The sequence below is a fragment of the Rhinolophus hipposideros genome (genome assembly GCF_964194185.1).
Source record: "Rhinolophus hipposideros genome assembly, chromosome: 11".
Classification (NCBI taxonomy): Eukaryota; Metazoa; Chordata; class Mammalia; order Chiroptera; family Rhinolophidae; genus Rhinolophus; species Rhinolophus hipposideros.
In genome coordinates this window covers 75,955,192-75,967,042 of record NC_138057.1, presented here as the reverse complement: position 1 = coordinate 75,967,042, position 11,851 = coordinate 75,955,192, and the positions used below count along the sequence as shown (strand labels likewise).

At 58.5% G+C, this 11,851-nt stretch overlaps 1 protein-coding gene across 2 annotated transcripts in view; it reads right to left on the bottom strand.

Moving 5' to 3' along the window:
- Nucleotides 1–1,269: 1,269 nt before the first annotated feature.
- Nucleotides 1,270–11,851, bottom strand: part of LMX1B (LIM homeobox transcription factor 1 beta) — a gene marked incomplete at its 5' end in the record, with an annotated part of 77,411 nt that continues 66,829 nt past the window's right edge. Inside the window, 6 exons of one of the 2 annotated variants that reach the window (XM_081067340.1) lie at nt 1,270–1,824; nt 2,119–2,283; nt 4,270–4,336; nt 4,487–4,564; nt 4,748–4,929; nt 6,743–6,975. In XM_081067340.1, coding sequence (XP_080923466.1) covers nt 1,667–1,824; nt 2,119–2,283; nt 4,270–4,336; nt 4,487–4,564; nt 4,748–4,929; nt 6,743–6,975 — 883 coding nt within the window. In that variant the 3' untranslated portion in view covers nt 1,270–1,666. The remainder of the gene's footprint in view (nt 1,825–2,118; nt 2,284–4,269; nt 4,337–4,486; nt 4,565–4,747; nt 4,930–6,742; nt 6,976–11,851) is intronic. The other variant, XM_081067341.1, reaches the window with a different exon arrangement.

Here is an 11,851-nt window from a genome sequence, read left to right as displayed (position 1 = left end):
GCAAGGCCCATCAGCCTGACCATACTTTCTCTTTGGCAGCGTTACAGTTGAGCAGGTTGGGGGTGGGGGTTGATATAGTGTATCTGGCTTCCAGCAGGGCACAAAACTGGGCTGGAAGTGCAGCTGGAATATCATCCAAGGAGGGCTGCTTAATGGGCCAGCGCCAATCAGGGAGAGGCCCCGAGGGTCCACATGCTTTAGGTGAGAGGCACAGAGCCAACACACACAGAGATGTGGCTTAGCTGTCACTCGTGTGTGTTCAGGGGATTCAGTTACAGAAGGGCCAGATGAGTTTCCAAGGTTATGTGGCCTAAACCATTCATTGGCTCTCAGGCCACAGTAACAGAGGCAGGGCACCGAAAGTGGGGGAGGTGATGGGTCTGCTCACTTTGGCTGGCTGATGTCAGTGAGATGATTGGGTTCTATCTGTTCCATACCTTTAGAAGGAAAACTGGAGCCAAGCTTGGGGTACAGTTTTAAGAGGAAGAACTGGAGAAACTGGAAAAGCCTGGCTTTGAAAAGTAAGGACCCAGGGCTGCAAATGATAGAGGTAAAATCAGCAGGGCCTGATGAAGTAGTGGGCTCCTTGTCATAGGAGGTATGCAAAAAGAGAGGCAGAGGGGGCTTGGGCAGGAGCCAAACATAAGATGGAGTATCAAGTGGGTGATTTGTGAGGTCCCTTTCCACCTGGCGTTTACGTCACTTTGTCCAACTCCGCCTGGTTCTGGAGGGGCTCTATCTATGCCCTTGGTGCTGGTTGGGTCTGGGTCTGTCCTGCCTGTCCAGGGAGCCCCCATCTGGGCCGAGTCCACCTGCTTCATGCTTACCCCCTCTTCTCCCCTTCTTCTTCCTCTCCTATTGCTATACAGAAGAGGAGGTCCTTCCTCTACCTGGCCTCTTTCCCTTCCTGACGTGGCAGGGTTGCCCCGCAGAAGCCCCTGTCTCTTTCAGTGTCTCTACGTCACTGTGCGTATCTGCATGAGTGTGCCATTGAGTGTGTGTGCCTCTGTCCCCTTGGGTCTGCCTGGGCTCCGTCTACCCTCCCCCATGACTGCCCCTCGGGGCAGAGCCGTGTGGGCCTGGTGCACCTGGTAGGCTCTTCCCCATTTCTGCGCCAGGCTCTGGCTGGGTGGGGTAATCCTAGGCCAGTGCGCCTGCCTGCAGAGGTGGGGGAGGTGGGCGCCAGCACAGGGAACAGGTACACACGCTCCTCACAGGTTACAGGCACGGCGTACATCGTCCTGGGCATGCACGGGGGCCTGCCTGGGCCGAGGCCTGGGCCATGGAGGTCGGCTGGACACAGAGAGGACGTTTAAAAAAATAGAGAGAATTTCAGCTTCCCAAAAAGGAGATGAAGAGGGAGAAAGAGGTGATGGGGGCCGAGGTGGGGCTGGGAGGCGAGTGACTGTCCAAGAGCTCTGGGTCCCTGGGGTGACACGGTCTCTGAGGGCAGAACACAGCCCCCTGCCCAGGCTGTGCCTGTCTGCCTGTCTGGCTGTGCCCAGTGGGCACTTTAGCCAGGCCTGGCTGGCCGAGGGGAGGGCACCGTATGGCTGTCTGTAGAGTCTGTGCGGGCGGCAGGGCTGGAGGTGGCGAGGCTGGCCACCGTGGCCCTCAGTCCTACCCCAGGACCCTTGCCCAAGCGTCCGTACGGCACAGCTGGCTCTCAGGAGGCGAAGTAGGAACTCTGCATGGAGTAGAGCCGGTCAATGGGGTTCCCCACACGGGCCTGCAGGGAGCCCACATCGGAGGAGCCGAGGAAGCAGTCACTGAGGCTGGTTAAGGAGGTATCACTGTCGATGTCGTGGAAGATGGAGTCGTTCCCTGGGGGGCAGAAGGGGCGTCAGTACCGGGGTACGGGCTGGGGCTCCTGGGGGCCCCATCGGCCCTACAGGTTGTATGGCCAGAGGCAAGGGAGGGACAGGACAACCTGCTGGCAGTGCCTGACCAGCGGGGTTGGGGGTCATGGAAGGGTCTCGAGGTGTCCCCTTCCTGTCAGGAGGAGGCAGGCAGGCTGTGCTGGGCCTGGGGTGGGAGGTGGCTGTCATGGCCCCAGGCCTGCCAGGCCAGGCAGGGGCAGGGGTGGTGCTTGGGTGGGCAGGGGGTGGGGCGGCTTACCATAGGGGTTCATGTGGTCACCTGGCATTTGGGGTGGCGTGAGGCCCTGCTGGAAGGGGTCGCTGCTGCCGTAGGGGCTCTGCTCCATGGCCACGATCTGCTGCTGTGGTGGGGCCAGCGGCGTGTAGGAGGCCATCATGCCCTCCATGCGACTTGACAGGACCTCTGGAGGCAGAGCACGCCTTTACCCACTGGCCCTGCCTGCCTATCCCACTCATGTGCCCCAAGGGTCCCCACAGACCTCCCACACGCCCCCCAGTCCAGTCCCTCCGACCTTCTCTGGACTTCCCCAGGGACACCCCTCCCCCACGCCTGCCACAGATGAGGTTGCTTATGGCCTTCCTGGGTCCACAGGACCACTGAGCCCAGTTATCTGACCCCCCCTTCCCCAGACACACACTCCAGCTCCTCTTCCAGAATCAGTTTATGGAAAATCAGAGCCCTCCCTTCCCCACCTCCCCCCATCCTCCAAAGGCCCTGCGCTCTAGGAGGTCACACCCTCTGGGCTGACAGACACCCAAGCAGGCAATAATGACTCAATGGGTGGATGCAGTGAGCACCCTACATCAAGGTGGGCCCACACCCAGGCCAAAATGACCCAGAACGGCTTCCTGGAGGAAGGGGCTCCCACCCCCATGTGATTTCCAGAATGAGGAGGGGTTCAACAGGCCAGCGCAGGGAGCAGCTTGCCCCAGCAGAGGCAGGGAGGAGAGAAACTGCCCAGTGGGAGCAGGGCACCCAGTCCGTGGGGCCGGAGAGAAGGCCAGGCGTGGGGAGACGAGAGATGGTGTGTAGGGGCTGAGCTGAGTGGGGGTCCCCGAGTCTGTAGGAAACCAGGGGAGGATCTTAGCCAGGAGGAGCTGGGAAGGTAGAAGAAGAGGCAGGACCAGTGGGAGGAGGGAGTTAGGCAGAGGCACTGCGGCCCCTATCGAGGGGGAAGGCAACTAGGAGCCTCAGGGACACGGATGGGGAAACACGCAGGACTTGGCCACAGAGCAGATGAAGTGCGTGTGGGATAGGAAGGGTCAGAAGTGACTCTTGGGCTCCTGGCGTGGCAGTGGGTGTGCAGTGGTAACATTTGCTGCGACCAGGTCGGGGAGAAGCAGCGGGTGTTGCGTGCACACGGCAGCAGGGGCACGGGTGCGGAGTACAGGATGATTGTGATGAGCTCAAGGGGACCGTCGACATTTTAAGGGGTGACATACAGCTCAAAAGCTGGCTGGCCGACCTGACACACTGGCTGCAGCCTTAGGAAGCTGGGCTGTCTTGGGTGAGGGGGCAGAGGCAGGAGAGAGGAAGAACCAGGCTCTGAGGCCATGGCCTTGAAGCCCTGAGCTGGGCCTGGGACACTGGCCTGGCCCCCAAAGTCCTGAGTAGAAGGTTCCTAGAGCCCTTGTCTCATCTGGGAGCAGGCAGCTCTGGGGCCCCCACCCCACTTCAGCAGTCCCAAATTGTTCCTTGTGCCCTCCCTTCCAGGCTTCGAAGGCTCAATGTCCCCACGAGGCCTGGGAGGCCAGCCCTGGCCCAAGATGTGGCAATAGCATTTTAGCAAAGCCCAGTGTTGGGGGGGAACCTGGGCCCTGCCCCTTAAACTGCCCCTCACCATCCAGCAGGAGCCTACCCTGACTCCTTAACAGCCTGCAAACTTTCCCTGGCGATTTCTCTGGAGCCGTCCTCTGGATTCTATTGTGGGCAGCGGTCAAAAGTACCACTTAGGAGCCGCACACATGGGGCTGAAGCCCGGCTTGCCCCTTACTAGCTGAGTGATCAGGACAGGTCCCTTAGTCTCACTGAGCCTCAGTCTCCTCATCACTGAAATGGGACATTTCCTTATGGGGATCTGTGAGAATTAAATGAGAGGGAGGGTGTCGAATGATGAGACCACTGGCTGGCACATGGTGGTGGCAAGTAGATGATTGTCCAGTACGGTGTTCATTCTGGACAATCTGCCACCCCTAGGCCGCCCGCCCTGCCATCTCTCCTTCTGTGTCCTGTGGGTGCCACCGCCTCTCTACTTGATTGATCTCAAGTGGTTCCAAGGCAGAAGTTCCCCGAGCTCTAGCCGCCTTGGTTGGAGGTTTCTTAGGAGTCTTGTTCTGAGAGACTGAGCCAGGCACCCTGGCCCTGGCCCTGGCCCCAGCCCTGTCTCACCTTGGCCCAGCCGCTGGGAGTTCTGCTGCTCCTGCTGTTGCTGGTGCCGCCGCGCCAACTTCTTCATCTGCAGAAGACACGGTTCGTGCCAGTCCCCACCCCTTGCCCCTCCCCCGGCCCCCATTCATTCCCTGCCCCACCCACATCAGGCCCGCTGTCTTCTGCCTGTACCCCCTACCCTACTCCTGTCCAGTGGGGCTGGCAGGTGGCCTCTCACCTTTGCTCTTTGGTTCTGAAACCAGACCTGGACCACACGCACGCTGAGGCCTGTCTCTGCTGCCAGCGTCTCTCGGACCTGCCGTGGGAGAGGAAGACAGGTCAGGCCTCTGGGGAGGGGATGGAGCAGCTGGACTCCGGGGAATTGACGGATGGGTGGGGAGGTGGAAGGATGTTCCCATGCTCAGCGAGGGTGGAAGGGGTGGTGTCTGCAAAGGCAGGGGTTGTGGGTCAGTCCCGCCCCACTCCAGCAGCCCCTCACCTTTCGGCAGGGCTTGGAGGAGACCTCAAAGGAGGCCTTGAAAGCTCGTCGCTGCTGCGTGGTGAGGATGGTCCGGGGTCTCTTGGGCCTCCGTGGGTCCTTGCCATCATCCCCGCTGCCCTTGCTCTGGCTGCCCTGCCCCTTGGCCGGCTTCATGTCCCCATCCTCATCCTCACTCTTTACTGTGGGAGACATAACCAGCCTGTCAGCCTTGGACCCTCGGGCAATCTGCTACCTGCCTGATGGGATCTCACCACCTCCCACCAACGCCTGCCATGGCTGGCCTTTGGCACCCTGGAGACCCAGCCCAGGATGACACCCTTCGAGAAAATCAGTTCCCACTGCACTAGCCCAGCGCCAGCTGGGCACCAGGGCCCAGAAAGCCTTTTTTCTTGAAGCTTCCAGGGACTATGAATGAATAGGACATGACCACACTCCAGACGTTCTCACACAGGAGTGCTCGTGACCATCACACACACACACACACACACACACAAACACACACACACACACACACACACCGGCACTTGCACATGCAGCTCACAGGCGTAGTCACACACACACAGGTGCGTGCTCACAGGCAGGACGCCCAGGCATGCTCACACCTGAACAGGCACACACACACGTGCACACAGAAGCATGTGTATTCACCCAGGCACACACCCACACATACCACGTACAGCTGGCCACTTCCATGCCCCAGAGTCGTCATCTCAGAGATGCCAGCCCCAGATGGACAGAATGGCTTCCCCAACCACGTGCCTCTCGCTGCCTCTGCATCTGAACTGGCCTCCTTTCTCTAGGCCCGTCTTCCTCCGAGGATGAAGCTGTCTCCTCCCTCTGAGCCTGCTCCCTACACCTGATAGCACTGCCCGCCTCTGCTCTCCCACAGGAGTCCAGGCAGCCATTGCCCAGCAATGGACGGAGGGACAGATGGATGGGAACTCACTACTCCACCAGGGCCCTGGCAGTAACAAAGCGTTTCTGCTGGGCAGATGCTGTGACCACAGGCTCTGGGTCATCCCAAGGGCCCACACAGACTAGGTCATCTTCCCTCCACACTCCCTACTCAGTCTCCCCAATACCCCAGGAATGACGAGGCGCCAACCATCTCCCTGGCTTTTCTGGGCTGGGCCTGCACTTCCTGCCAGGAGAGCTCCAAACTATAGTCCTTTGGGGGTCAGAGCAGCGTAAAGAGGCGCCTTCACCCTGGGAAATGGGGTCTTTCCCTCCATCACAGAGAGCCTCAGGCCCCCCACCCAGCTGGGAAACAATAGCTCAGGGCTGCTGCTCCCCACTGCAGGGGGTGCTGCTCCCCACTGCTGAAGGCTTTGGGGGGGGCAAAGGCAAGAGGACACATCAGGTCCCTGCTTCCCAGATATCAGCAGCCTACAGACCTGGTGCTGGCAGAGACCCCATGGTGCTGTGCCAGGGTGGGGGCCGGCAAGGATAAGAGAGGGTGAGGTGCTGGGCCTGAGATCAAGGTGTGTGCGCGCACATGTCAAACCACAGTACCTGTGAGCATGTGGGAGACGCATGCACGAGGATAGCCATATGTATCCGTGCTTACCGCCCGTGCATGCACTTCTATGTGTGTGTGTTTGCACACCTGGCTGTGAGCTTTTGCCTGCTGGTCACGTGAGCACGTCTACACATGTCCATGTGCTACTGTCCTGAGCATGGGGACCCACACGTGCATTTTATGTGCTTGTGCGTGTGTGCATTTGTGATCACACGCATGTACACATGTGCACAGGTATGTGTGGCAGCGTCCGCAGGCGCATTTGTGTGCCTGTGAGGGTGTGCGCACATGACGGTCCGTGTGCCCCTGCATGTGTGCACGTGTGTATGCGAACAATCAGTGCACACACGCATTCGGGTGTGGGTGCGCGGTCCGTGCAGCTGCGGTCCTGGGTCACAGCATGTGTCTCTGGCAGCACCCTGCCCAGCCAGCCGCCCCCCGGCCGCCCGACCCCCAGCTCCAGCCGGGCTCACCGGAGTCAGACTCGTCGGGGCTCACGGAGCTGAGCAGGTCCTTCTCCTTCTCGTAGTCGCCCTTGCACAGCAGCTGGCCCTCCTTGAGCACAAACTCGTCGCCCTTGCGTAGCTGCCGCTCACACACGCAGCAGCAGAAGCAGCCCAGGTGGTACACGCATTCCAGCGCCCGCATCACAAACTCGGTGGGGGCGATCTTCTCCATGCAGCCGCTGCACTTGGCCGCGAAGAGCCTGCAGGTGCACAGCGTGGGCATATTAGCTGGGCTCAGAGGCCACCGCTTAGCGAGAGCCCCTCCCTCCTGCCACCCTGACTCTCCAGCCCAAGTGGGAGAGGCCCTCCCTGGGCACAGAGCCAGAGAGGCGAGGGTCTTGTAGCCCTATTCTTCTGGTGGCCTCAGGGTGGGCTCCGGGCATCCTGCCCAGAGATGCTCTCTCTTTGGTGCGTCAGTTCAGGGCCCTTCCCGCTCAGAGACACAGTGGCCACTAGAGGGCAGAGTGCAGGGTCAGCTTCAACCTTCCCCCAGCACTAGGTCGGCCCCTGCCCTGAGGGGAAGGGCAAGCAGCCCACAGGTCTATTCACCTTCATTCCAAGACCCCCTATGCCTCCTCCCTGCCCCTCCTTCACCCCCACATCCAAGCGATCCCCACCCTCTTCAACCTACCACCCAGCCTGGGCCCCTCCTCTCCTGCCTGAGTAGCTGTCCCAGTCCCCTCCCTGGGCTCCTGGCCCCTCCAACCATTTCACTCACCCTCCAGGAGGACAGCCAGAGAGATCTGTCTCCAACACACACCTGATCATGCTGCTTCCCTGTTCCAGACTCTTCCATGGCTCCCTAGTACCCTTGGCAGAAAACAGCCAGGTTCCCGAGACTGGCACGCAAGGCCCTTCACGATCCTGCCTCTCTTCTCACCCTCTGTTTCCCCAGGCTGTGCTCTCCGGGTCAGCCTGCATTTCTCTAGAGCGTCATCACGCTAGCCTTTCCACATGTTCTTTCTGTGGCCTTGCGCTTGGCTGACACCTATTTCTCCCTCGTTTCAGCTGAGGCATCTCCAACATGAAGACATGTGTTTGCTGAGCATGCCAGCCGCTGTCCTTAGCTCTTTGCCTGCAGAAACACATTTAACCCGTGCAACTACCCTATAAGACAGGAATGAATATTAATCCCATTTCAGAGATTAGGAAATCGAGGTGCTGAGAGGCGGAGCCACGTGCTCAGTCACATGGGTAGTAAATGGAGCTAACCCTGAGCCTGGACCTAATCCAGTCCCTCCGTGACAAAGTGGACCCGCCCTCCCTCTCTGGAGACAAAGCCGGGTGGAGGGCTCTGTGCCTTAGGCCAGCATGTACAGAAGGTTCTGAGCAGCACAGCCCCTCCTCAGCCCACACTACTGTCCGATCCTCCCAGTCCCCATCCCTGTCACGTGCCCTGCTCTGTGGGAACTCAGCCTCAACAACACTTTGATGGAAAAAATTATGAAGAATCAAATTATTGCTGCTGGGAGGGAATTAAAACCATTTTTCATTCCCCGCGTTCCCGGGCCACGTCTGCGGGCGCCACCTTGGGAGCGCTGCACACATCCCATCCCTCTTTATGGCCCGCCATCACAGGCACAGATTACAGCTGCAATTCTCTACTAATCGGTTCTGGAACAGAAACAGCCATAAATGCGAGGCATTCGGCCTGCCTCCCTTCCCCGGCCTGCCATCAGCACCGCCCACGGCTAGCTGGTGGGGTGCGGTGGACAGGGCCAATCCGAGTGCTGCCTACTCCCCTCGTACAGGCCAGGGCACTCAAATTGGGGGCATCCCCAGCAACCTCTGTCACCCAACTATTCCACCCAGCAGGCTCCTACTTATCCTGCGAAGCCCAACTCCAATGCCACTTCCTCTGGGAAGCCTTCTTCGATGCCCCAGTCTGGGGGAGGTGGCTTCCTCTATGCTCACCTGACTCTCTCTGGCCTCGATTCCCTCTACTATAAAATGAAGGTGCCAACAGGACCTCCCTCAAAGGATTCAGTGATTCTGAGCATGTAGCTCGTTGAGTAGGGATCCCATCAGAGTGACAGCAGGGGCCCCATCAGCTCCCGATCTGCAGGAGGCAGGAGGCCTCCGTGAGTGTGGGGATTGGCTGAGGCTCAGGCCAGGCTGTCTGCTGCAGGCAGACAGGACCCTACTATCCGCCCACACCATGCCTGACTGCAAAGGGAACCTGAGCTGGATTTTGGCTCCAATGTGGCTCCGTGGCTAGATACCTTTGTTCAGGGAACAACCTACCCAACTGTCCATGGCAGCCTCAGGCAGAGCCCCCCGCCCCTATTCAGCTTTGCCAAGGGGCTAGGAAAGGAGCCAGGCTTGCAGAACCCGCTGCCCTGCTCCCCTCACTGCCCCTCTGTTTCCTTCCCAGACTCTACCTCCTGACAGTGGGGCCCCCTTAGCTCTGCAGGCTGGGCTCCGTGCCCATGAGTGGACAGGCACTGGCCACATCTCTGTGCCAGCATGGCAGGGCCAGGGTCTCGGGGTCAGCACACCTTGGGTGGCTCCCCAGAGGAGGTGTCTTAGGCTGGGGGAGGGGCAGCAGGGCGGGTGACCTGCATTTGCAGGCGCTGCCACTGTGCAGGCTGCATTCAGAACAGCCGTGCTAATGCCTTGGCAGCAGGGGGTCGATTGCTACTTTCTCCAAACTCATCAACACAATCTATTATTAATACTTCTCCAAAGGCTCAGTGCCGCCATTACGGAGGCAGCGCCAGTCACTCGGGGCATCATCTGTTATCTAGATTGCAAAAACTCGAGAAATAAAACAAACCGCGCACACTTTATAAACGGAATGTGCCATCCCTTTGGTCTCTGAGCTTTTCTCTTCCCAATAAAACATCAGGGGGGACGCATGAAATACTCGCTCCCAATTATGGGGTGCCTTTGTCTACCATGCAGGGGTGAGAGCTGCTGTGTGCGTGGGAGGGGTTGGGGCACCAACAGTGGGGTCGCGCCTCTCTGTGAGCCCCCACTCCCTCTCTCAGTCCCTCCCACCATGAAGGGCTTGGTGGAAGCAGCCATTGAGAAACAGGCCCAGCCACAGGCAGGTGGCATTGGCATCAGATGGACTCAGGTTCAATGCCTGATGCCACACTTCTGGCTGGTGACTGGGCAAGTAGTTTCCTCCCTCTGAGCCTCAGCTTACTTATCTATATAATGGGCTCAACAACACAACCTACTTCTCAGTGTGCAGCGAGTTGTCAGTATAAAGTGGTGAGCACTTTATACTGAGGGAATGGTCAGTGGGCAGGGGCAGGTTTCATAAGGCCAGGAGCAGCGTTTCCAGGAATGCTGCAAATCCTGACCAAAGAGGCAGAACTGCACCGTGGGCTGGGATGAAAGGCTCCAAGCTGGCCGGCTGTCTTTCCCCTCCTGCCCCCAGCGGCTCTGGAGCCTGCCGTGAGAGGCCCTGAACAGCACCACAGTCAGTGGATTTGGAGCCCAGGTCTTCTTCTCAATCCTCATTCGGCTACTCACTGACTTTGTGGCCTTGGGCAAATCAGAGTCTCAGTTGCCTCATCTGCAAGATGGGGACAACAGTCCCCATTCCCCAGAGCTGTGCTGGGGATTCCAGATATGTGTGCCCCTGCTGCCCACACTGGAGCTGGGAGGTGGGGATGGAGCGGGCCCTGGGGTCAGGGCATGGTGGGGTGCTATGGGGAGGCTGTGGCTTCTCTGCTAGCTGCCTGCCCTCTGGGTGTCAATCGCCCCCGCCCCAGTCCAGAAATTCCAAATCTAGAGGGAGGCTTTGTGACCACATTACAGGCATGTAGGCTTGCTGGTAATCCACACAACCCTCCTCCCCCATTTTTCATGTAAACTGCCAACCCTTTCTTCATGCTCTGCTACTGCCTAGATCACCATCCGCTCACTCCCAACCTCTGCCCCGAAAATACCTGCTAATTTGGAAGGATCTGGTTTGGGCGTCCCTTCCTCCAGGAAGCCCCCTGCCCTTCTCCTCTCCAGTCTTAAATAGATGCCTCCCTCTCTGAGTTCCCTATCCTCATGCCACCCCCCTCCACACTATAGCGCTTAAGACTAAGGACTTTACATATTTCCAGGTCCATTTTCCCCTTGGTCACCTTTGTATCTTCGGTGTTGAGCACAAGACCACACACACACCAAGATGAGCACTAAATGTTTGTTGAATGAATACTAAACCAATCCATACCGTCCTGCTCTGCCTGAAGCAGGGCAAGGCAGTCCCCACCCCAACCTGGTCTGGTGGGAGCCCTGTCCACCTGCCCTGGGGAGAGTGCCGCCTGGGAGGGGAGCAGTAGGTGTGGCACCATGGGAGGGATGGCGAGCTGGAGCAGGCAGCCTGGGGTTCCATCCTGGCTCCATAACCTTTTCACTGTGTGACTTTGGTCAGGACATTTAACATCTCAATTTCTTCATCTGTAAAATGGGAATGACGGTACCTACCTACAGTGCCCAGGGCACGCCACAAGCACTAGTGTCTGCCCTTCTCTTGTCACCCTTGCTGGAGTCTCCGGCATTCCTGGGAGCAACCACCCAGGAATGACACTCGGTTTTCAGGCCGCAAGCATGCCTCCCTCTCATGATCACCCTGGGTCCTAGGTAGGTCCTTCTGGCTTCTGTCTGGTCTAAGCTGGACCGAGCACTCCTGGCTCAATTCTCTGTCTCATTAACATTACTGAGCACAGATAAAGCTCACTTGTCACCTACCTACATTACCTCATAAATCCTGAACCCTAAAAGGAAGATGCTGTTTCCCTCCCTATTTGACAAATGAGCACATCAAGGTGCAGAGGACGGGTGACTCGTTCAAGGTCACAGGGCATCATCGCCCTATACTCCCTCCCTGCTCTATGTATCCAAGTGTGCTTCCCTGTCAATAACCTTGCTTTGCCCTCTGAGCACCATGCCCATGTCTGTCTGCGCTCAGGGCTCTGAACATCCTGGGACAGGGGCCTGATTCGACCTGAGCTCTCATTACTCAGCATAAGCCTGGTACCCAGTAGGTACGGCTGAGCTTTGGGTTTTTCTTAAACCAAACTGAACATCTCTCCCTCACAAACACCCTCTCTGCTCCCCCCACCCCCAACA